Source organism: Condylura cristata, unplaced genomic scaffold, assembly GCF_000260355.1.
Source record: "Condylura cristata isolate star-nosed mole 26May11 unplaced genomic scaffold, ConCri1.0 scaffold00014, whole genome shotgun sequence".
Lineage (NCBI taxonomy): Eukaryota > Metazoa > Chordata > Mammalia > Eulipotyphla > Talpidae > Condylura > Condylura cristata.
Window position 1 is genome coordinate 40,259,573 of NW_004567115.1, and position 26,806 is coordinate 40,286,378.

At 34.0% G+C, this 26,806-nt stretch overlaps 1 protein-coding gene across 1 annotated transcript in view; it reads right to left on the reverse strand.

Annotated features, from left to right (window-relative positions):
- The window catches only part of SPOCK3 (sparc/osteonectin, cwcv and kazal-like domains proteoglycan (testican) 3), a 175,521-nt gene that overhangs the window by 15,028 nt on the left and 133,687 nt on the right, over positions 1-26,806 (reverse strand). Inside the window, exon 5 of the mRNA XM_004682384.2 lies at positions 4,545-4,664. Within this exon, the coding sequence (XP_004682441.1) occupies positions 4,545-4,664 (120 nt within the window). The remainder of the gene's footprint in view (positions 1-4,544; positions 4,665-26,806) is intronic.

A 26,806-nucleotide genomic window follows, 5' to 3' on the forward strand; every position in this document is an offset into this window, starting at 1 on the left:
TCTTTCACAGCACCATATTTTATAATGACATGTAGTTAAATACCCTGCACATCAGTTTAACTCTTCTAAGGATGGCTTTTAAGTTTTGTTATGGCAGACAGAGCAGACTTTTACTCTAGGACTAATTTAAACATGAACCAATATGCAGGCTCTTTCCTACAGCCATTCTGCCATTACTTTATCTAGTGACCAGATGAAGGACATTTGAATTGTTGACATGTTGTCATTATAAAATCACTGTAAACATCCACATTTTTAAAAATGATTTATTTATTTATACATACAGAACTAAGGTATAGGTAAGAGGTGCAGGGGGATGAAAGGATTCACCAGAGACAGAGTGGGGAGCAGAACAAACAGATCTATTGAAACACACTGCTGAGGGGAGCAGCAGGCAGGTCAGGAGAGATCTGCCACACCATATGGGTCGCCTCTTTGGCCCTGGGGATCGAACTCATGCTGCAGTAGCTGTGATAGCTTCATAGTGCTGTGCTTTAACCTGTTGTACCACCAGGGAGGGCCAAATATATGATTTTTATATGAACATATGTTCTAATTGCTCTAAGATAAATATCTTGAAATGGAATTTCTGGGTCTTACGGTATTTGTTTCATTAAAACACACACACACACACACATTTTAAAATAGCTAGGCTTTTTTTTTTTTTTAAGTGACTGTGCCACTTTGCATTGTACTAGCCATGCATGACAGATCCAGTTACTCCCATGCTCACCAATACTCGGTATTGTTACTTATGATTGATGGTCATTTCAATAGGTGATTTTGTTTTATATTTCCCTAATGAAGACTGATGTCCAGTTCATTTCTCTATATGTGTTAACTTACACAATCTATCTTCATTTGTGAAGTATCAGATTTTTGACCCATTAATTTTTTAACTGGGTATTGAAAATGAGTATGTTATTTACATTTTCTGAGTTTCTGGATCCAAATCCTTTTTCATATATACTAAGGTCTTATTTTAGTTTGATGTAGTACCAATTGTTTATATTCTCCTTTGTCTTCTCTTGCTATTGGTGACAAATCCACAAAGACTAAGTCATGGAGATTTTGTCTAAGTTGTCTTCTATGCCTTTTGTTATTTTTGGTCTGACATCCAGGTTTTTTATCCATTCTAGTTAAATTTTGTGTATTTGTGAGCCAGTGGTCTAGTTTCATTCTTTTGCATGTGGCTGTCCCATTTTCTGAACATCATTTATTAAAGAGACTTTTAGTTTTGCTATGTATATTCTTGACTACTTTGTCATAAGTTAACTGTCCATTATCTGGGGATTCATTTTTAGGCTTTCAATTCTATTGCATTTGTGTGCATATATTTTTTCTAATACCATACTGTTTTTATTATTATAGCTTTGGAATATAGTTTGAAGTTTGAGAGTAGGATACCACTATTCTTCCTCTACTTTTATCAGAATTACCTTAATGTTTTGGGCTCCTTTCTGGTTCCATGAGTTTTTTTTGAAGACACTATGACTAAATACATACATACACACACACACACACACACACGTACATACACACACACACACATCCTATTGAGTGGGGAAAGATACTTTCATACATATCAAACATCACACAACTCAATGAAAATAAAATGAACAACCCAATCAAAATAAACAGAAGTGCTAAGTAGGCACTTCTCTAAAAAGACATACAGATGGCAAAGAGGCACACTCATGAGAATATTTCACTTATCCTCTAAACAGCCATCTATTTGTTAATGTTTCAAAAAGTTTCCCATGATAATAGTAATTCTATTCAGAATAATATAGTTCCTAAAGATCAGAGACTCACCAAAAAATTTGGTGCCTAAAAATTCCAATTGGATAATTTCTCAGGATGCATTACTATAAGAAAACAATTTTATTATAACATCATTCACTCATGATACTTATTATATAATTATAGTAGTAATCTATATATGATTATACTAATTATTTACATATTGAATATATAATTTCTACAGAATTATAAAACTTACAATTAACAATATTACAGTACATAATAAAATTTATTATAGTTATTTTATACACCTAATAAAAGATGAAAATGCCAGGTGTCTCAATGATTACAACTAATAAAATAAGTAACCATCTCAATCTTTCCTTTCAATACTTGAAATAAGAAAATTTTCTACCAACTTTACAAATATATTATTTTTAAGATTAAGTTCTTTGCTAGACTGGGCTTCTAATTGATTAAAATTGGACATTATTTTTAAGCCATCTCATTCCAAAATCAATCTCTCTCTCAATATGAAGACAGCATGACATAAAGTGAGCAATATCTTAGTAAGGAATTAGAATATATTCATATTCCCTGGGGGGTTAAGTAGTTCTGTCATTTTCTCTGACTGAGGAGAGCTTTTGGTATGGTGGAAAGCAAAAATAAAACAATATCTTAATCTGAGTGAGACTTTAAATCTGAGATTTTGCATATGATTCTAATGCCCTGTTGTTTTCGAAATTGTTCAAAAGAAAATTAATACACCATAGTTTTCAAAGAACAAACGCACACACACTTCTTCAATTTCAACCAGTAAACAAGCAAACCCTTAGTATATTCCCGTTCTTCAAATTTTGGAGTACACTGACTGTAATATCCTAAAATATTCTGGGCTCTGATGATTCAATGTTGAATATATCTACTTACATTGAGTATGCAATGGTCTAGCTGATAAAAAGAGACAATAAATAAAGTAAAGCAGTAGATTATCATTTGCAGAGAATTATAAATGCTATGAAGGATAAAACAAAAATAGAAAGGAAATTAAAAATTATGATATAAAGGGTTGATTTGAAAATTACTTATGATAGAATTAGGGGAGAGCTCAGTCAAGACATGCAGATCTGGGGAGTTGAGAGACACAGATATTTTTTATTGAGAGATTTTTTTTCTCCCAAATCAATGCTAATGTATGTTTCTTTTAGAAATTTACTCCTTATTGGTCTCTGACTACTTGTAGCAGTGCAGAAAATCCAATATTCACATTTTCTTTACTCTCCACATTTATTCAACTCCCAAGCAACTCCTTATAATTAACCCACTACATTAAATGTCTCATTTCTTACAAGAAAAAGCTAGAAAGGGAAATAAAATGTATAAATGTGTACAATTAACCAGGCACTGTGCTGAAGTATCCTATACACTCTAGTTTCATATATATCTGAAAGTACTAAGACTTATTAACTTAACTCATTTCCACTGAGAAATTTGAAAGTGAGCAATAAAAATATTCAAGACAATATGAATGTGAATTAAAAAAATTATGTAAAAGCTCAGAAGTAATTTTTACCCACCCCAGATATATTTCCTTCTTGATACAGAAGCAAATGAACTTAATTATTGCTATCAAGTAAGTTATCTCATTCTTAAAGCAACCCAAAAACAAAAACGTCTGCCAAAATGTAACCAAGGATTCTGAATACAAACCTAGCAACATTCCTGCAGCCTAAGAAATATAATTTCTTTCTGAACTTCATATAAAGCAGCCTATATACATTCAAGAACAATTATTATTCAAGAACAATTATTCACATATTGAAAAACAATTATTTATTAAGTCTTTCAATAAAGTTTAATTAAATAGCTTAATTTAAGTGAGGATTCTAGATTATGTGTGGCTTTGCCATCTTTTGAAATGATATTGTTAATGATCACAAGTGTGAGTGGTTGGGTAATGTCATAATAAGCAAAAGACACACATTTGGGATTTTCTTTCTCAGCTGTTTGATGCTCATCATAATTATTGTCCTCTTTCCTCTTCTTTCATTATAAAGCAAATATTTCGATCTTTGAAAGCTCCCTAAATTTTAAGCTCATGTTTCAATATAATTTTACATGCATTAACTATGTAATAAATATTCTTACAAATAAAAAATATAAAATGAAAATTTCATAAAATATTCATAACAAGTGTGCTATTTTAATTTCCATTTCTATTCAATTTCATTTTCTATTTCTAAGAAGTTAAAAAACACGTCTGGGAGATTCTACAGATGATGAAAGACTCATAATGGTTCATATGGCTGTTATTTGTATCTTCTGAGTTTTATATGTTTGATTTGCTGGGTGTTATTGAGAACACCCCTTTTATGTACTTTTGTGGTTGGGTCAAATTGGAAATTCCTGCAAAGCAGTGATAAAAATGTTAATTGGTGCAGAGAGAGAATTGTGCTCTCTAAGTATCTAAAAAGTACTCCTAACATTTCATTGTTATTAAATAAGTTGTTCTACTCTTTACCAATTTTATCAAAACACTGAAAAAATAAATAGCCTCTTTTTAATTCAACCTGAAGCTGTCTTCTTGAGGAGGTGAGTTCTTTTTCTACCAATTCGTGTTGACACAGATATTAAATTTACTTGCAGAATATTACAAACGTGTCTGGATGTAATAATAATCTAATTTTTGTAACATCTAAATAAGCAATAAAGTCTGAAATACATGTTTTGATCTAACTGATTCATTGTAAATGGAATCCCATCTCAAAGATAATGGCACATATCCAATTTAGGGTTCTTACTGCTTCTCTCAGGCCTCAGCAATGCTTTTGTCTTCTTGTTCTGGCTTCCACTTTCATGAAGGGCCTTGAACCAGTCTCGAAGTCTGTTTGCCACTTCCCTGAACTCCAGGTCACTGCATGCTAAAAGTAAAGGGAAACATCATAAATCTTGAATAATAACTTAGCATCAAGTTCACAATACTTCCCAAATGATGTCAATGATTGAGAGTTAACAGTAACTAAAGAAAAATTAACATAATTATTGTTTCCACTTTTGTAAAACTAAATGTGTTCATGTGTTCCAAACATAACAAATCTAATATAATGATAGCATCTCATTTAATAAAATAATTAATAGGATTTTGCTTTCATTCTTCTTGGAATATAATACTTGGTTGCAGTCTTTTTTTAAAGATTTATCTATTTATGCTTACAAGGACTAGGATACAGGCCAGAGGTGCAGAGTTTAAGAAGATTCACCAGAGACAGAGTGGGGAGTAGAACAGGCAAATCTACTGAAATACACTGCTGAGGGGAGCAGCGGGCGGGTCAGGAGAGGTCTGCTCTACTATGTGGTCACTTTCATGGCGGAGAATCAAACTTGTGCTGTAGTGGCTGCCGATAGCTTCATAGTGCTGTACCTTTAAAACCCGTTGGGTCACTAAAGAGGGCGCCAAGTCCTTTTTAAATAAAATTCCATAGTATTGTAAAATTCTTCTATTGTGTATATTTGTGGGGCTTCACAAATTAGACTATTATAAATAAATTATGAAAATTCCTAAGCATGTCTTTGGTTGAAGACTCCTGTTGTTAATTTCATGTTAATTGAGTTAAAAGATTTGCATGCCAAAGTTTTTTACCATGGTAAGATGCTGGGTCACCTAGAGAAAGAAGGGATTGAAAATCCAAAACAAATGCTCACAAATATTAATACTGATACAATATTATATGCCATTATACACATGTATAGTAATACTTTATCATTGGTTATATCTATTATAGTATGCCATGATTTGAAATCTGCATCCATGTATGAATAGCATGTAAAAATAATTAGTAACCAATATGTGCTATAGTTTAATCTTATATGTGTGTTAAGCACAGATAATGAAAAGCAATTATATATGGCACTAGGAAAGATTGTAAAGTATGAGAAAATTATACCATATTTCTAATGTAAAAATAAAGTATTAGGAAACTTGGATATTTAGTCCTCAAATTAACTCATTTTTCCAATATTGTTATTAGCAATAATGCTATTTAAGACAGTCTACATAATAGAGTAGCAGGCTGTATCAATATTTATGTATGTCTAATGATGATATATGCATCTCTAACTACTATTTGCTAAAATATTTTGCAAATTATAATGTAGTGATTAATTGATACACTATTAGAGAATATTGTTAACTGTAGGCCTAAATCCTCTGCATATGACAAATATACAACTTCCTAAACTGACAAGGAGTTTTTATGAGTATGCTTTTTGTTTATTTTGTTAAAGATAAACACACAATGATATTTTAAATGTTATATATATTTACTTATTATGTTATAATATATATGAGAAACAACATAATAAATAGGGTATAATATAACTTAAGACTATTTCCAAGCACTAAAGGGAAAACAATTCCCTATTAAAAGGATACTTCTAGTACTAAGCTATGTGCATGATTTACACCAGAAAATCATTGTGACAAATCAGAACACTGGAGACCAAAAGGAATATCCTAAAAGCTGCAATGGGGGAAAATAACAAAACTGTCATAGATACAAACATTATTATATACCAAAAATAAGCAACCAAATGTCTTCAGATTATTTAATAGCAACATTGAGAAACAGAAAGAAATTTTTAAGTGAAAATCCTATATCCATAGTAGGTAGAAGAGGAACCTGAAGAGATGTTTACATACACCAGGTCTGAAAAATCAACCAATCACATCCTCTTTCTCCAGTAAACTCCTAGAAGATGTAATATACCAAAGAGTCAATCAAGAAAGTTGGTAATTGAGATACAGGAAATAAATCTCTTAAGAGAGAAGCACAAGGAATTTCTAGATAAACAGCTAAGAGACTCCCAGAATGTGTACTGTGTGCCAAGGTTTCAATAACTGGAAATAGTTTTGAAAATATTTGGCCATAACAGAGCAATGTGTTCAACTCATTGTTATCCTTCCACCCAGGTGAACAAATAGATACAAGGACAGCTAGAAAAAAAAATTGTTACTGATAAAATACATAACTATTGACATTAAGTGATGAAGCTAAATTAAGTATGCTCCTAATGCGATTATCTACACTTAAAGCTGTATTTTATAGTTACATGTCAGCATAGTTTTGGTGAAAAAATAAGAATCAATTGGAAAAGTATGTTTAGTATATTTAAACTTGTATACAATTGCTTACATAGGTTTAAAACAATTACTTTACATAGGTTACTTACATAGTAATTACTTACATAGGTTTAAAACATCTATGGTAGTAACCTAAAGACAGAGACATTCGTCACCTCTGCAATGGGAACTGGGCAGTGAGGATATGGTGGTTGGGGATATCAAATTTATGCATTTGTGGTATGAAAATAAAAGATGAAACTAATGCTTTGTTTATTAAACAAACATTTAGAAATGTATTTTAAAGGGAAGGTGTGTAAAATGGAAGAAAGTGGATAATGGAAGAGTGAGGGAGAGATTTGAGCTTCCAGTGGGTAAAGTTCAAATATACGATAAGATGCGATACAATACTAACTATAGTATGTATACATGTTGATTCTTAATCCTGAATAACTGAAACATAAAATGTTATAATACAATGTTACCTAGAAATCTTACTGTAGAAGGGAGAACAGGAGTGGAGAGAAAAGTGGGCAGAGGACTGAATGATCTGTGGTGGTGGACTATGGGTGCCTTCACGGTGGGGTGGTGTGAGGACACACATCTGAAGCTGTGTATTTGGTGCCTCTGAATCATACGGTGTTGTAAACAAATGTTACATAGATTAAAACAAAACAAAACAAAAAACACACATTTCCATTTTCAAAAGTGATGATTGCAATGATGTGAAATGATTCTCACTGAGAAGATCGATAATGGCAAACATTTCCAGAAAGTAACACAGAATCTGTAAAATATAGATTCTTGAACTTAAAGGAGTCACATTTTTTAAGTCCAAATTAAAAATTTGTATGGAAGTAACAGTGCCACACTATATTATGACATATTATTGTAGCCTGTGTTTCAGGGGTGCATCATTATAAATCAATATATAAAATATTATAATAAGTTCACCACTAAAATTCTCACACTTCTACTAAGTGGGTATTTTTCTCTGAAATAATATCTTGCCTCTACACAGCATGAAATTTTTCTAGTGAGATTTCACATTTGATGTTAATATCAAGTCTGAAAGATTAGGTAAAGGATTACTGTCTGTATTATAGTTATGGAATCTGGGGCATTGAAGGTAATTGACAGCCTTAAATATTAGAGCTGGTAGTGAACTAGGACAATGCTTAGTACTGATTGCTTTCATTGTGTTTGTAATTAGATAGTGAACAGCAAGATAATAAATTATAATGACATAATAAATATGATTTTAAATTAAATTTGAATAAAAGGCAGGATCCAATATAAATTTAACTATGTCAAGTTATTAATTAGAGCATAATTTTATATACAGCAAACTATTGTGGAAAAGAGATCTTAGAAAGTTAATAACATATATAATATAATATTTCTATTGTGTGCACATGCATATGTACACTTACATATTTGATAAGACCACTCATGTGATAGGGAAGCTAAAACATTATTGTAAAATGTACAATGTAAATGAGAGAAACTAGAGCCAAACGTGAGAAGGTATAGAGGACCAGATTAAGACTGCTACCTGAATTATAGAAGATATTAAGAGAGAAAGAAGAAATTCAAATGAATAAAATTATTATTTAAACTTTGAGAACAGTTGTCATAACAGCAGAAGGAGCTATGTTTACTGAGAGGCAGAAGGGTCACTGAGGTCTCAGATGAATGAACACATACAGAAATGACATCAACCCATCTTTAACATTTAGAAAAGGATATGAAAAAGATTATGGGCTTTTGGGAAAAAATGAGAATAATCACAAGTAGAAAAACAAGCAAAAGGTTAGCATCAAAGACAAAGAAATAGTCTTCGCATCACAATAATCATTAGCGATAATGGATTATAGAAGAACAGGAAAGGACCATTCAAATTTCTAAGGAAAATAGATTTAATCAACCACTCCATGTCTATTGAATTATCAAGCAAATAGAGCAGGGGAAAGGCATTTTTATATATGCAAGAATTCAGAGATTTTGTGCATTTACCTGCCTCCATCATAGTGCATGAGAGCAAGATGAAAGAGGAAATTTAAAATAGACACAAAATTCTAGAGTCACTCAAAGAAAGACTGAGAAACACAGTACCCACACTTTCTGTGACTAGATGAAGGTGAGCAAGTCCTCAGGCAGGGAAAATTCAGGCTGGAGGAAGGGAAGAGTTGACAGAATAGTGTCTGACTGACAGTTCGAAAAACTGAAGCAAGTCATAAGAACAGGAGTTAGGACATGGAATGACAGGCTGCATTAAAATTGCGGGCTATTCCTCACTGAGACAGGGAAAAAAACGGTGATTCTAGTTTAAGTTCTAACTCAGTGAACTATATTTACAACATTGTGATAGTGTAAATGTTTGTGATAGGCAGATCGACTCCTTTTACAAGAGTTCACAGAAGACTTAACATTAGTTATATAATATAATTTAAATGTTACCAACATTGATAACTACCACCACCAGATACCGGAAGTGGCATAAAGATCTTCATTTTCCACAATGAAGAGGAAAATGGGTCTGTGGAACCGGAAATTGGAAATGAGGTATTTTTGTTTTCTGGCTCGAATGCTTCAGCTTTTCAAATTGTAGATGTAGCCAGTGGAAAATGAAGAACAGTCATATAATTATTTTAGAAGGCGGGAGGGAATTGAAATGCATTCTCATTTATCAAAGCAGAAAATCTAAAGGTAATGTTTGAAGTTGATTAATAGCTATTTTACAAATGAGATAATCACCAGATGTGGAAAACCAGCAAGGCTTAAAAATGATTAGCTCTCTGACCCAGGCAGGAGTGGGGATGAGAAGTGGGGCAAGAGGTTGACGGTTGATTTTCACTACAATCCATTCTATTCCATTCCTTTTGACTTTTTAACCCCACAGTTGAAAATGACTGTCTCACTGCTTCATTGAAATCCACTGAATAATAGAAACTTACATCATGGGGGTAAGATAAAACAAAAGACTGTTAATATTTACTGAACATGTTCACTAAATGAAACACTGAAGAATTGGCTTCCTTCTTAACACCTAGAAGTTTAGGCTCAAGTGTTTTAAAGTACGGCTATTTGGTGGCAAATCTGGTAATGCTAATTCAGAGTTACTTCTACTATGCTAAATTTGTATATTTTTTACTACTGATTAACAATACAAAGTATTGTATGCATACTCTGTAGTGCATTCACCTTACGGATTCATAACATTACTCAGAGGAGCACATGTAGATAAATTGATGGGAAGTTTTGGGGACCTTTTCAGACATGTCCATAAACATAAGATAGCTCACTTTTATAGACCCCAACCTGAACATATAGTAAGAATAATGTTTTTATGCATAAAATCATTGAAAATATTTTGATAGCTTTTCAAGTTAAATTTCTTTTGCCAAAAATGAAATACTGGCATGACTTATCTGACAACATAGGTCAGAGTAGGCGTTCTTATCAAACGTGACATTTTAACCACATAACTTCCTGAAATTAGTCAATTTTATTAACACGAAATTTTAAAATTACTTATTAAATTAAATATATACCAATATACCAGCACTGATAATTCATTTTATTCTTTTCATTTTATAATTTATAGTCAATAAATGTTCTCAGACATTTTCATAGGCTCTTACAGTGATTTGGTAAGTACGGTACTTTTTTAAAAAAAGACTTATTTATTTATTCATGGCCCTTCTGGGGGTGCAGCAGGTTAAAGCACAGCAATGAGAAGCTAAAGCCACTTCAGCATGAGTTCAATCTCCGCCTGCCCTGGAGGTGACCACATGGTGTGGCAGACCTCTCCTGACCCGCCCGCTGCTCCTCTCAGCAGTGTACTTCGTAGATCTGCTCCCCACAATGTCTCTGGTGAATCCTTTCACCACCCCTGGCCTGTACCCCAGCTCTGTATGCAAATAAATCTTAAAAAAATATATTTATTTATTTATGCATACAGAACTGGGGTACAGGCCAGAGGTGCAGGGATAGTGAGATGATTCACCAGAGACAGAGTAAGAAGCAGAACAGGCCAACTGACAAAGTACACTGCTGAGGGGAGCAGCAGGTTGGTCAGGGGAGGTCTGCTGCACCAGGTGGGTCACCTCCCTGGCTGGGGATTGAACTGGTGCTGAAGTGGCTTTAGCTTCTTAGTGCTCTGCTTTAACTACTGTGCCACCAGGGAGGGCCCACTACTTTGTTTGTTTTAATTGCTAAAATGTCCCTGATACACTTGTATTGTAATATTTAAATGCAATTATTTAGACTAGCATTTATTGAAGACTAATACTATGTGTCACTCTGAGTTGTTAACTGAAATAATATCATGGAATGAGAAGCTCAGAGCAAATACAGGCTTGTAGATAAAGAAGACTCTGAGACATTTCAAATTGGAGGTGGCCTTCACACCATTGATTCCACTAAGTTTGAGAGACTAAGAAGGTTTGTTTCTATTAATAGGTTTAACAAACTGATTGCTATAATAGGTTGAATTGTATAGGCTCTCTCTCTCTCTCTCTCTCTATATATATATATATATACACATATATGTATATATGTGTACATATATATAGATAGATAGATATATAGATATATATAATGAATCATTCTCAAACGATCCATTCTTGTTTAATATTAGAAAATAATGATATAAGATACTCAGGCATATTTTTTTTCTGATAAGCTTTCGTTAAAAAGAGACATTTTCCTTTTTTTTTTTTATATTTTGTTGTGAAGTAAAATGGAAGATCATCATTACTAACTTCTGCTACCATCACTCATTGCCACAACTTAAGGTACAGAAGTTCTGACTGTCGGGCCCTCCCTGGTAGCGCAGCCGGTTAAAGCGCCGCTAAACCCGAGTTGTTCCACACGGCGTGGCAGACCTCTCCTGACCTGCCCGCTGCTCTCCTTTCTGCTCCCCACTTTGTGGTGAATCTTCTCACTGCCTGCCCCTGCCCAGTTCTGTACACATAAATAAATCATTAAAATAAAAAAAGTCTTAAAAAAAAAAAAGGTTCAGACAGTCTGCTATATAGGATTAGGTTGAAGCACGAATGTCACACAATGAAAGTCAATTCCTGTTTTCCAATTATGTAGATGACCAGAGACATGGAAACACAATGTAAGAGGAGAGGCTGTGAGGAGCGAGGCACTTATTTCAGGTAACAGGTGAGGAGGGAGAGTTTGTTTCCGTTAAATTCCACTCTGAGGCCCTCCCTGGTGGCGCAGCGGGTTAAAGCACTGCACTAATAAGCTAAAGCCACTTCAGCATGAGTTCGATTCCCGCCTGCCCCGGAGGTGACCACATGGCGCGGCAGACCTCTCCTGACCCGCCTGCTGCTGTACATTGTCCATCTGCCTGTTCTGCTCCCCGCTCTGTCTCTGGTGAAGTCTTTTGCCACCCCTGAGTCTCTGGCCTGTACCCCAGTTCTGTATGCACAGATAAATAAATCTTTAAAAAAAAAATTCCACTCTGAACAATTTGAATATGGGTTTAGGTCTATATTTACACCTAGCTGTTGCAGGGCATACAGGTGTTTGTTCCTAAATATTTTGAGGAATAAATGGCCGGGATGTCCACATTTCTGAATAGTTTGATCACAAGGTTTTGTATTTTCACTGTATTTCATCTTTTTCAGTCCACATCCAAAGGTGGCTTCAGATATGTGAATAATGAGACAGCATTGCTTAGTTTTGCGTGTATATGTCTAACTGGGAGCTTATGTTATCTTTCCAGAATTTCTATCTCTGGGCTCCAATCAACCATTATTAGATTTTTATGCTCTAATTTGAAAAAACATTTATAAACAATCTAATTATGAGATAATTTACATTCTAATTCACATCCATGACGATGGCACCATTTCTTATGTTTCCAGTAGTATTAAGAAAACATTTTTTTCTAATTTATAAATTTGATAATTATGTAAACACAGACATTTCATAATGAATATTAACAATAATAACCATAAAACCAATTATAGAACATCATTACCAACAGGTAGTCACTGGTAAAAGCATTTATTTTTTGTACCAGATATGAATATTTGATGTGACTTGAATCGTTTCAAACAACTTTTAAACTTACTCTTTTGCATTACATTGTAAAATGACAGTCTTTGAAATCATTATAACATACAAAATGTATGGAAGCAAAAGTTCCATATATGATAATTTTAGAACTTATTAAAAATTTCCCCAATAAATATTGCATGCATGGAGTATGCTTTCAATTTGTGTACACATTAAAAAAAAAAGACTTAGGATGGGGCTCTTTTTTTTTAAGATTTATTTATTTATTTGTGCAGAACTGGGGTACAGGCCAGAGATGCGGAGGGTGAGAGGATTTACCAGAGACAGAGTGGGGTGCAGAACAGGCAGATCAACGAAGTGCACTGCTGAGGGGAGGAGCAGGCGGGTCAGGAGAGGTCTACCATGCCAGGGTAGGCAGGGATCGAACTCATGCGGAACAAATTTAAGCTTCTTTGTGCTGTGCTTTAACCTGCTGCGCCACCAGGGAAGGGCCCAGGATGAGCCTTTTTTTTTTTATTAACAAATGGTTGCTCTCGCCTTTTCTTTCCTTTAATATTTTTACTGGATCATAAAATATAAACATTTAATCAATGTTGGCATAAGGAGAGAATGTATGTCTGCAATATACAAATGTTTAACCCAGCAAAATATTTTAAACATATTTAAAGTATGCAGTTCTATTTGTAATTTATATTTTAATTATGAGAAGTGAAGTGATATCAGTACACAGTGATTAAACAAACTTGAAGTTTAGAAAATGCTCCAGTACAAAAAAAGAAATCCCAACTTACATATTTATCTAGGACAATCTAATCAATGATTACAGCTGTGTGTAGCCCACAGAATAATGAAGGACAGATAGTGAAAAAAAAAAGTCAGAAACTGCTCCCAAGAATATGTTCATGAGTTTCCAAGATAAATGACATTTTCTACCTTCTGTTCAGTTGTGAATGATGTATTTAAAGTAGAGCCTAGTCAGAATATTATTCCCAAGCAGAATGTAAAAATGTCTCCATCACTGCCTTGCAGAGGACAATACATCCGTGAAATACAAAGAACACATATATTAGAGAAAAGGAGAATGTTGCCTGGATAAAAAGTGAATGATGTTGGACATTTTCAGAAGTTAAGGGTTTTGTACTGTAAAAATGGACAGTTCAAGATGGTATGAGAATTTGGAAGCAGAGATTGAAGATGGAGAAAGCTAGAAGGATCCATATGAGAACTCAGAAATAGATAATGCTTTGATTTTGAAAAATATCTGATTCACTGAAACTCTTCCATAAATGTTGCTTTCAAGTAAAGAGGAACTGAAAATTAAGAGTGAAACATGCATGCAATCTAGGGCAGCTGTAAGCAACTTAGAACTATTCATCTAAAGGTTCAGAAGGACCCTCCCTCGTGGCCCAGCTGGTTAAAGCACAGCACTAATGAGCTAAAGCCATTTCAGCATGAGTTCAATCCCCGCCCTGGAGGTGATCCACATGGCGTGGCAGACCTCTCCTGACCCGCCCACTGCTCCCCTCAGCAGTGTACTTCATCAGTCTGCCTGTTCTGCTCCCCACTCTGTCTCTGGTGTATCCTCTCACTGCACCTGTACCCCAGTTCTGTATGCACAAATAAACACATCTTTTAAAAAAATAAAAGTTCAGAAGGATGTATGCCACAGGGTCGTCTCTGCTGCACACAAGCACAAAGCTAGGTAGTATGACTGCCTACCAAGTCCTCTCTGACAAACACACAAACACGCACACACACAGACACCTTAGAGAATAACTCCTTACTGAGGATTATATCAGTCTGAGTGTGCTGTCCATTAAAATCATAATTTTTAAGTGATAAATTCTGGAAGTGAAACCATGAGGCTTCAACATTGCCATAAAACATAGCTTTATTAAAACATGAACTACAATTTCTATACGCGTTAAGGAATATTGATGTTCAAAAAGTATATTTGCAACTTTCTTCTTCATGCATAATTTGCTTTTGGGGGAGCGAACCTTAGGGTCTAAGGGTTTTGTTCTGAGAGGCTTTGTGTTCAGACATTAGAGAACACATTGACGAGGTGTGTCTCCAACAAACACGTGAGCAGTAGGAAATCATGATCCATTACCTGCTGCCATTTAGTGGCATTTTGGGTTACAATAAAGGTCTCTCTGAAAAGCCAGAGCTACTAGAGATAGGAACAAGTAATAATGCAAACACACCTACAAAGTATGACAAACTTGTTGGAATATTTAATTTTGCACAAAGCAGACAGCTCCATTTCTTTTCTTCAACCAGGTGAATGACTAACAGATGTGTCAACACATTTTTTTTAAAGATTTATTTATTTATTCATTTATTTGTTTGTTTGTTTGTTTGTTTTATGCACACAAGAACTGAAGTACAGCCCAGAAGTGCAGGGTGGGTCAGTGAAAGGATTCACCAGAGACTGAGCTGGGAGCAGAACAGGCAGATCAATTGAAATATATTGCTGAGGGGAGCAGGGGATGAGATAAAAGTCTGCTGTGCCCTGTGGGTCAGTTCCCTGGCTGGGGATCAAACTTGTGCTGCAGTGCTGCAGATAGTCCCCACAAGGCTGCACTTTAAGTCACTGGGCCAGCAGGGAAGTCCCTCAACACATTTGAAACTATTTTAGTCAACATACCTGAGACTTTGAATATCTGCCAATCCTTTTTACCAACACCAAAGGACACTATTTAATTATACTGTAAGTAAAAAAACTAGCAAAATTCCATGCCTATATTTATTATTAACTTTTACTTCTGGAAAGAGTAATGCAATGCATTTATCTGATTTAACTATATAGAGAAATACTTCTAGTCTTTTATTAAATGCAAACTATTCATAGACTTGATATGAACACAATCCTCCCCCGTTATGAGAGCAATTCCAAATATTTTAGGGAAGATGTCAGGAAATAATAAAACTGAAAACAAAGGGTTTCACTAGCAGCTGCCTTGGTATAACTGAACGCCCAAGATTGCTGAGGGGTGATGGTAACATTTCATTGTGACCTCCTGTTGGGTTTGAGGACCCCAGCAGACCATGTGATCCAAAGAAAATGCTTAGTATGTTCTTCTTTGGGACTGGCATTAACAAAGGACTATCAGCTAGATGGTTTGAACGTAAGTAATATATTCTCTCACAGCCCTAGAGGTCAGATGTTTAAGATGAAGTGTTTGGAGGTGCGCTTCCTTTGATACTTCTCTCCTTGACTTGGAGCTGGCAACCTTCTGTGTCCTCAGAGTCACCCCTTGATCTGTAATGACCCTGTCCCATTTTCTTATTAAAAACCTCAATTATAGCTGACTAGGTCCTATAAAGATGACCCTATTTTATTTAAAATTCCTTGTCAGAGGCCCTGTCTCAAAATATTTTCACATTCTCACATACTGGGGATTAGGGCATCTCATGTGAATTGGGGGGTTACTATTCACTATAGCAGTAGGGAGGCATTGAGCTGGAGGTGCAGTGTTGCAGAAATTCAAGATACATAAAATTCATTGTAAAAGCTAAAGTGTTCTCCCCAAGCAAGTGTTTTGGGGGGAATATTTTGTTTTTGCTTTTAAAGATTTACTTATTTATGCATATAGAACCTGGGTACAGGCAAGAGGTGCAGGGGCCATGAGAGGATTAACCAGAGACAAAGGGGGTGCAGAACAGGCAGACAGACTAAGTACCCTGCTGAGGGGAGCAGTGGGTGGGCAGGAGAGGTCTGCCGCGCCATGTGGTCACCTCTGGGGCGGGGATTGAACTCATGCTCAAGTTCTTAGTGCTTTAGCTTCTTAGTGCTGTGCATTAACCCACAGTGCTACCAGAGAGGGCCCTGTGGGGTGTGTGTGTGTGTGTGTGATATTTTATAACTTTATATATTTGTTTCTTCAGTTTAACCATTAAATACCCTTGACAATTTTTACTCATAATTGTATATTGAAGATAATGTAAAAAAAAAAAAAATACAACTCATTTGTATGGAAGTTAGTTTCTAATTACTGCCAGTATGAGAACACTGCACTGATTGACAGTCAATTCTTCCACAGATTTTTCTAGACACGCCTCAATTCTAAGTGTTACCACTTGTTCATGAAGAAAGGCTAAGCAGTTGAAAGAGCTTAGTAAAGACAAAACTGACTTTAAACAGATTTGCTTTCTGTATATTTTACCAAGAATTTTAATATCCTTTTAGCAGATCTTCATCTCTAAGAACAATAAAATTCATTGCATTATCAAAATATTGGTTATATATTTATCTTTTGAATGCCTAATTTCCTGCACATCACAAGTACACTGAAAATAAATAGTTCTTCAAAAATTATTGGTTAAATATATGGATAAAATATATTAAATACAAGAAAATAATAAAATATATAAAAATAATTTAAAAATATAAAAAAACAGTGTTGTTTTTAATAAAATTTTCATTGGGATTATCTTTTTGTAGGCTTGGAAAATTTTTGAAGCCCAGAAAATATATTGGATAAACTATACATTTTGCAAACATATAACTATATTCATTTTTTTCATATTGGATGCTAATTTCATGGTCATATATATTGTATGTAAACAGTAAAAATATTAGTCATATCTGATTTGATACATGAGATAAAGTAATGCAGATCCATTCAGGTTATTATTTTATTTGATAGACTGGGGGATTAATCTTTAATAGCAAAAGACAGGCATTAAAGGTTGTAGAAGGTTAGACAGTAATCAAAAAATGCATATTTAATCAGATGAATTCCATTCAGGAACCTGCCAAGAACCGCTTTTCCTCCTGCATGATATTAAGGCATGCCAGCTATTATGATCAATTCTAGTGGCCATTAAGAAAATTACTGTAGGGTAAAAATGAAGTCATAAGCTCAAAGGTTGGTACATTCAGCAATCATTTAAAATAATAAAACCTGACTGGTTTCATGAGAGCAAAATATATAAGTCTGAAACAAGTGGAAGGATTTTTAGTTTGTAAAACATCGCAGGTGCATGTTTCAGAAAGTACCCTAAAATAAATACCACTTAAATAGTGCCACCAACTTTCCTCCACATAAAGTAAAAGGCATACTCTCATTTTTTCATTAAAATACAACTGCAGTTTGTAGGAAAGCAAAATAAAATATAAATGAATTTATACTACCTACCCTGGATTCAGAGAGTTGCAAGCAGATGCAGTATCAATTCATTTATACTTTAAATATTTAAAATAATATAGATTAAAGGGTGGTTAAATTATAAAATCTTGTTAGCATATAATTATTTTGAAATTACTACTGCTTAAATATTATGTACATAAACAATATAGAAAGTAGAATATGTCCTAATATTAGTGTCTTAAAATATCCAAAGCTCTAGCCTGTGTTGTGATGAACACTGTGTTGTGATGAACAATATATAATGCTACACATTAAATAACTTCTTTTTTATAGTTTGCAATAAGTGAATAATTCTGTTAACAAGGTCATCTCTTGAAGAATGTTTATTTCTTAGGCAATTTACCTACAATTAAGAGGAGTTACCACCGGATGGGGATGATGTTTCTATGTGGCATGTAAATGAGATGTTACACCAGGTGAAATTGATGAGCAGTGTCTGTGAAAATACTTATAAAACAACAATCATAAAATCTTAAAAACTATAGTTCCTGCATGTACAAATGTGTGAATATATGTATCAGGTGTGACACAAAAGGACAAAATTGAACTTTTGGAAGTTAACTTAATGTGATTCTCAATGATGTCACTTGAAATTTATGCTATCCTACAGTGATACTCGCATAAAAAGTATATAAGCCATAATGCACTGCTTAAATAATAAATCAAATGTTCATGTACCCATTAAAACATACATGTAATTGTTTATTTGCATTATTAACATAACTGATTTGTATTAAAATCTCTCACTATGATTAAGGTTCAAATACTTGCAACTTGCAACATTCACTCAAGGCTATTTTGGTAATACACTTATATAAGTTAAAAGTTTATGGGCCCTCCCTGGTGGCGCAGCGGGTTAAAGCACAGCACTAAGAAGCTTAAGCCACTTCCATGAGCTCGATCCCCGCCTGCCCCAGAGGTGATCCACATGGTGTGGCAGACCTCTCCTGACCCGCCCGCTGCTCCCCTCAGCAGTGTACCTCGTGGATCTGCCTGCTCTGCTCCCCACTCTGTCCCTGGTGAATCCTCTCATCCTCCACATCTCTGGCCTGTACCCCAGTTCTGTATGAATAAATAAATAAATCTTTAAAAGAAAAAAAAATACATCCTCTAAGATATCTACAGTATTCTTATCGGTGCTTGGCAGAAACGGTAATTTATAAAAATGTTTCAGTTTATAAATTTAGATACATACTTCACTGATAGGGTAACAATATCCTTAATGTTTAATATTTTTAAGTCGCACAAAGATAGTAAGCTGTGGTTAACTTTATAAATTTGAGATTTTTGTTTTATTTCATTACATAATTTGAAAAGATTAATTGTAACATTTTTAAAATCTGGAGATGTCTATTACTTAATATTAACTAAGGTTTGTGGCCAATATTGTCTTGCAGTAATCAGTGCAATGCAACATTCATGATTTAACAAGTTTATTGATACTTAACTCATGTGGTTAGGAAATCAGGACTGCGCCCAAATCATGACAATGAACAGAATTGGTCAAGTAGTTTCTTCGATTATGCTACTCTATGACCCAGTGTATGTGATGGAACACTTAATATTTACATCACTTTCAACTAGGTAGGTAATATCCTAAATAAATGCTATCTAAATCCAATTTAAATTCAAATTAATCAGCTTATAGGAAAAGTTAATATTTATATTTCAGTCATAGAAAAGTGTAATTAAGTGGTACATGTGGTATTCCCTCAAGAAAATGTATCACAATGATTAGATTTCACTTGATAGCAACTGTTACACTCAAAAAATTAAGCATAAACATTTTCCCTTAAAATAGAGATTCAGGCCCTCCCTGGTGGCGCAGCGGGCTAAAGCGCAGCACTGAGAAGCTGAGGCCACTTCCGCATGAGTTCGATTCCTGCCTGCCCTGGAGGTGACCACATGGCGTGGCAGACCTCTCCTGACCCGCCCGCTGCTCCCCTCAGCAGTGTACTTCGTCGATCTGCCTGTTCTGCTCCCCACTCTGTCTCTGGTGAAGCCTCTCGCCGCCCCTGAGCCTCTGGCCTGTACCCCAGTTCTGTATGCAAAAATAAATAAATCTTTAAAAAAAAAATAGAGATTCAACTGAACAATCTTGCAGGATTTGGGTAATGACATTCTGTATTTTGAGAAAGAGTGTTTTGATTTACATTGTATTTCTATGTATACTAGAAATAAAATAATAAAATATTTAAATTTTAGCAAGGTTATGATACTGAAATGATATTTTAAAATTTTGATGTATGCATCCATCAGATTATAATTCTTCATTGAGATTATCTATTTTTTTAAATTTAAACATCTTACTTACATTTTCAAATTTCACTCACATTCATATATCTATGAGTATGCATATATAGATATATATAGAATAACACTACATTATATTTTCTTTAAATTCATTGATCAAATAATTTCATTATAGAGGATTTCTGGTTTGGGGACTATGGGAAATGAGAGTTATACTTTCAAATTAATCAATACAAGCATTTTGATTTCCTTTTTCTTTAATGAAACAAAATGAATTTTCTATTTCAATGATTCCATTTCACGAGATAATTAATATAAATACTATAGTTATCATATCAGGGAAACACAGCTGTTTATTTTCACTGCTTCAAATTAATGTTCCATACATACATTCTGGCCATGATTAATGTATCACAAGCCTTCAAATGATTTAAATTAAGTTACACTTTCATAAAGTAAATCTGATCTCAATGTCTTGTCACAATTGGTAAGACCACTATTACTCAGCCTACAGGAAAAGACTAAATAGCTGTATAAGACAAGAATAGGCAATATATCTTCAGGGAAGGTTTAGAAATGGTCTGCAGCATATTCTCACATAAAATATCACCGTTCAAATTTAGGAGTCAAGTACGAAGATTGAAGACGAATAGCCAGTAATCAGAGACCCAAGAAAAAAGTAGGCATGTGTAAGAATATGTGTGAATACACATCAATGTCTGCTTACTTTAAACCGAACATAGTAATAAAAATAATATTATATAGCAATTAGAATTTTATTTTATTCTCAAGAAGTGAGTTAGAATTCACTTTTTGAAATAAGTCTTCCTTGTGAGGAATTATTATTAGCAAAACGCGTACCTGAAAAATGGTGAGGATAAAACTGAGTATGTATGTATTATAGTTTATAATATATATTGCACATATGTGAGATATTAAAATCAATTACCTTTATTTATATAAATTATATTGTGATTAAATGAAATAATTTTAATTACATATATGTATGTAAAATACCTGTACTTAGAATTTTCTCCATATTGTCACATAATAAAGGAATAATGTACCTACCAGCTAATCAGAAAAGAAAAATAACAAAAACAAAACTATGAGAGCTGTGACATCACAAAAAATAGTTAATATATCATGAAGCTGCATATAGCTTAATTTTGATTGACATATTTAACAATATTTCACAATGAGTAATTGTGAATTTCGTGCACAATTCTTAACATATTTTCCATTTTTCCATAAAACACTTACAAAATAATTAACCTATCCTAATAAAGGAGTGGTCATATTTTAAACATCTAATCCATGTTGGAACTTAAAATGGATCTTCAATATAATTATCTTTTAACTGAGAGGCGTTGTCTCCATTTTAAAAGTGGTAAGACTAAGAATCCAAATATTTACATAGTTAATCAAAATTTACACAACTGCCCAATTCTCTAGCTATGTAGCAAATCCAGACAATTAAACTTTGCTACCCATGCCTTTTACCTGTTGTGTGCCACATCTGTACTTATATATATTTTTTTAATCTGAGTTTTTTTTTTAAATCTGAATAATTTTAAGATATAGTTATTGGCCCTCCCCAGTGGCGCAATGGGTTAGGACACAGCACTGCAAGCTAGCAGAAGCCGCTTCAGTGCAAATTCAATCCCTAGCCCGGGAGGTGATCCACATGGCGAGGCAGACCTCTCCTGTCCCACTTGCTGTTTCCCTCAGCAGTGTGCTTCATCAGTCAGCCTGTTTTGCTCCCCACTCTGTCTCTGGTGAATCCTCTCACTTCCCCTGCACCTCTGGCCTGTACCCCAGTTCCTGTACCCCAGTTCTGTAAACATAAATAATCTTAAAAAAAAAGATGCAGTAATTAATCTAGAAAATCATCATCTTAAATAATTTCTACTTTAATTGCAGCTTGTATTGTCCTTTTCCCTCCCTTTTAAAAATAAAAAATAATTCATTCAAAATCACTACTTATATAAATGACATTTTCAGTTTATATTTTTCTAAAATTATTGTTATCCTATCTCTTTTCTACTTAAAATATGTATGATCTTTGTTCACAGATACTACTTCAAATATATGAACAAATTATCTGTTTTTCTTCTAGGTTGTCTCAAATTTCTTTTTATACACTGGGTAATTGGTGCTATAGACTTCATCATTCATTCTGTTAATTCACACCAAAATGATTCTTATGTGTGTATACATTTTGGCCCTGCAGATTTTAATTAATTTCATTGCCATCAAGTAGCTTTGTAAGGTTGCAATTTTCCAGTCTGCCAAATGTGTTATTTTTTTCTTTCTCTCTCTGAGAGGGCAGGTTTCCTCTGGAGCCAACATAATATCACTGTGCTGATTGGAAAGGAAATTATATATGAATCACTTTATGTTAAGATGAATGCATAACTAATTTTAGATCATAGAAATTCTATGTAGTCTGACAAGATGTTAAAAAAGGACACAATCCCTTATTCCTTTCCCCAAACCAAACCTGGAGCAACCACAGGAAAAAAAAAATGCATATGAATGAAAACAATTAAGGAAAACACTGTCTGACATCTCAGAGAAGAGAGAGGCTACTGTTTTAAGTGCAAGCAGAACACTTCAGCTTGGAAAATGGGTTTCATTGTAGGTGGAGAGTTCAGATATCCTTTCACCTTAAAATTGCAAGGGGTGAGCCATCCCTACCTTTCGCCACTTCATGACTCAAGCACAGTGTCCAGAAGTATGGAGAGTCTAAAATTTTACCATTCTTACAAGCAATCTGCCACAATTTTTGGATATTGGCAGAAGACATAGACTCAGCTAGAAACAAAGACCAGTTCAGTGTGAAGCAATTTAGAAGCCAGAATGTAACCATTTTCTTGCCATCTCTGGAAGCTCTGATTCACTCAGGGCTTTGTGACAAGTGCGCTGGGCATTGCAAGGACTGATGATGGCTGCACAGGGTGTGTGTTGACTAACAGAGAGGAACCCTGAGCTTAGGGAACCTTTATTTCATCTGAGCTAAGAGCAAACCTGTCCCTGTCTCTTTCAAGGTGATACGCAAGCCTGCCTTTTTCTGGGAAGGGAAATACTGTTTTGTGAAACAACTTTTTGAAGGTGGTTCACTACACAGCTATCCTTGACAAAGCAATCCCAATCCAGTCAGTCAGCTCCTGGCACCAAAGGATGTAAATGTGAGAAACCCATGCAGAACTGAATCCCTACCAGTAGTGGTTCAGGATCTCTGGGTAGATCCAGGGTTGAACATAATAAAAAGATTATAATTAATATTAAAATGTTGCTTAGTTCCAAGTAGTCTGTTATCACTAGCTCCCTATCCGGGCTGATGTTGGAGTTGCAAATAAGATGATCTCTAAAGCAATTAAAAGGCAACTATGAAAAGGGAATAGGTAATTGCAAGCAAAAGTGAATGAGAGCAAATAGTGACATCAAACAAAATGAAATATAAAGAGAAAAGTGGCCCTAGGGATAGCAGGATATAATATATATTTCAAAAGGAGCAGATTAAGAATAGAGAGCAACGATTGATAGATAAACATATAGCAACACTACCCTTAAGTAGAAAGAAGGCTATTTCAATAGTGCATCAATGTATCTAATCCTATCATACTCTTTCAATTATGAACTCTCAATAGTTTCAACAGTCCTATGAAGTATGTTAGTTTTCTTTTTTTTTTTTTTTTCAAAATTAGACAAAACTTTAGGTCTCAGCACAGTGCCAAAAACTGTAACAGTGATCACTTATTCTTAGTTCCCATTATTTGATACAAAATACTTTTTAGCATAGTAAACCAATGCCTTAAGATAACAGCCAGCACTGTAATGGAGGTATTTCGGTCACAGTTATTAAATAATTAATAATATTCTTAAAGAGAAATAATTGAATGTGTTTTCTTTGGAATAGTAGGATAACTTTCTTTTCATTTACATAGAATTTTAATGGATCCTAAGTTACTGGTTGTAATGTGTTTTACATAATGGGAACTTGAAGCACCATATTCATTAAATTCCTCTATCCTTCTCTACTACCTATCACGATAGACACATATGTCACTTACCACACTGCTAATAACTGCTGTTAAAAATCACAAATACAGACTTCCTGGTAGCGCAATGGGTTAATGCACTATGAAGCTCTCAGAACCACTGCAGCCCCAGTTCGATCCCCAGCCAGGGAACTGACCCAAATGGTGTGGCAGACCCAAATGGTGTGGCAGACCTCTCCTGACCTGCTTGCTGCTCCCCTCAGCAGTATATTTCAGTTGATCTGCCTTTTCTGCTCCCCGCTCTGTCTCTGGTGAATCCTCTCACCCACCAAACCTCTGGCCTGTACCCCAGTTCTGTAAGCATAAATAAATACATCTTTTTTTTAAAAAATGGCACCTAAGATATCAACTTTATTTTCATATTCTTCTAGGAACACATATACTTACATGAACATTAAAATTAGTTCAAAGACATGTCATCTCAGCTTAAGTCTTTTTACCACTGCAGAGGACATATAAAAGTTTTTTAATCAAGAGAGTTTAAAAAGAATTTTAATTTCCTGTTTTATAACTAAAATTAATGTATAAATGAAAAATTCTATGCCATGAAAAAGTTTACAAGGATGTAAAATAAAAGTACCTCACTAATTATTTTTAATTCCAAATTTTTTAAATAAAACAAAAAAAATCAAGACTATAAAAAGATAGAGAAAAATATTTACAAGCTTTATATCCTATAAAATACTGGTAAGAAGAACATATAGAGATGCTTTACAACTCAATAATATGATAATCCAGATTTTTTAAAAAAGGGATTTTTGTAGCTGTTTTCTTAAAATTGCTATTGAATGGTCAATAAGCACATGAAAAGATGTTCCACATCATTAGTTATCATATTTGCAAATTAAAACTTCACGGCCACTAGAATTGTTATACTAATAATAATAATAAAGAAAAGTGTTGACAAAACTCACTTTACACACATTGCTCTTGGAAATGTAAAACAGTGGAAAACAACTCAGTAGTTTCCTAAAAAGTTTCCTAAGTGTACCAGATAATCCAGAAATTCCACTCCAAAAGTAAGGAAAAACTATGTCATTATAAGGACATGTTGGGAATGTTTATAGCAACATTACTGATAACAGTCCAAAAGATTCCTGGGAAGTGGATACCAAGAAGTATATATCCACACAATGGGTTCTTCTCAGGAACAAAAAACAAGTACAGGAGAATATAAAACGTGGCTCAACCTCAAAAGAGTTATGCTAAGATGATTCCATCTTTATCAAACAACATATTGCATGACTTCATTTAAGTGAAATGTCCAGGGCAGACAAATCAGTGCAGACAGAAATTAGATTAGTGGTTGCCTGGGGGTAGGGATGGAACCAAGAATGTTTGCAGATGGACATAAGATTTCTTTTGGGGTGATATAAAACTTCTGAAATTGGATTGTGAAAGTTGCACTTACATAAATTCACTAAAACTCATTGAGCTGTACATTCAAAATGAGTGAATCTTATACATCGATCATAACTAAAATAATATTTAAAAGATTGAAACTGTTATTATAATAAGTTCATAGTAACAAATGCTTGAAAATGCGCACATGACTTAGTAGGTATTAAACTGGAGCAGCATTCTCATAATGCTTTGTAAAAATAGACATAAATGGTTCTGCTTTTTTAATTGAACTGTACAATGAAGATAATATTGAAGTTTAATTTTTAATCAAATTATTAAACTAATCATATCTGTGCTTATCTCATTACTAAGCTGTTGTGTTTCCTTACCAGAACCTACATATGCAATTATGAGTGGGATTTTCTCTGACCCTAATCATCTGACTTCTTATCTTTGTTCTCAGCTAACCAATGGGAAGAAATTGGACAAGTTTCTTAATCTCTCTGTCCCTCAATTTTTTCACCTGAACATGTGAATCAGAAGCTGTCATACAGTCATTATATGAATGGAACAAGTTATCACATACAAACTTTGAACACAATTTTAGCATGATAGCATTAAGTATTAGAATTTTTTATTAATATCTGAGACTTTTGAGGTTTAAAACGATGTAAATTTGTTAACAATTTCATATTTGAGTAAATATAAGTAATTGAGATTTTTTAACATTAAAAAGTTTGGTTTAGGAAACAAACTTTGAAAATCACATGTAAAATAATTTCTAATAAATTTCAATCTCCTTTATGACAAACGTTTCAAAATTAGCAATCCAATAAAATTTCCTTAACCTGATTAAAAATCATCTAAAAATGTCTGTCACAAATATTCTTAACAACTGATTTTGAGAACAGGTACAAAATAATTAGTCTTGTATAATAAGACACAGTGAACATTTCATCTACTCCTTTTTTTTTTAAATATTTATTTATTTATTCGTACAGAACTGGGTACAGGCCAGAGATGCGGCGGGTGAGAGGATTAACCGAGACAGAGGGACAGAGTGGGGAGCAGAACAGGCAGATCGACGA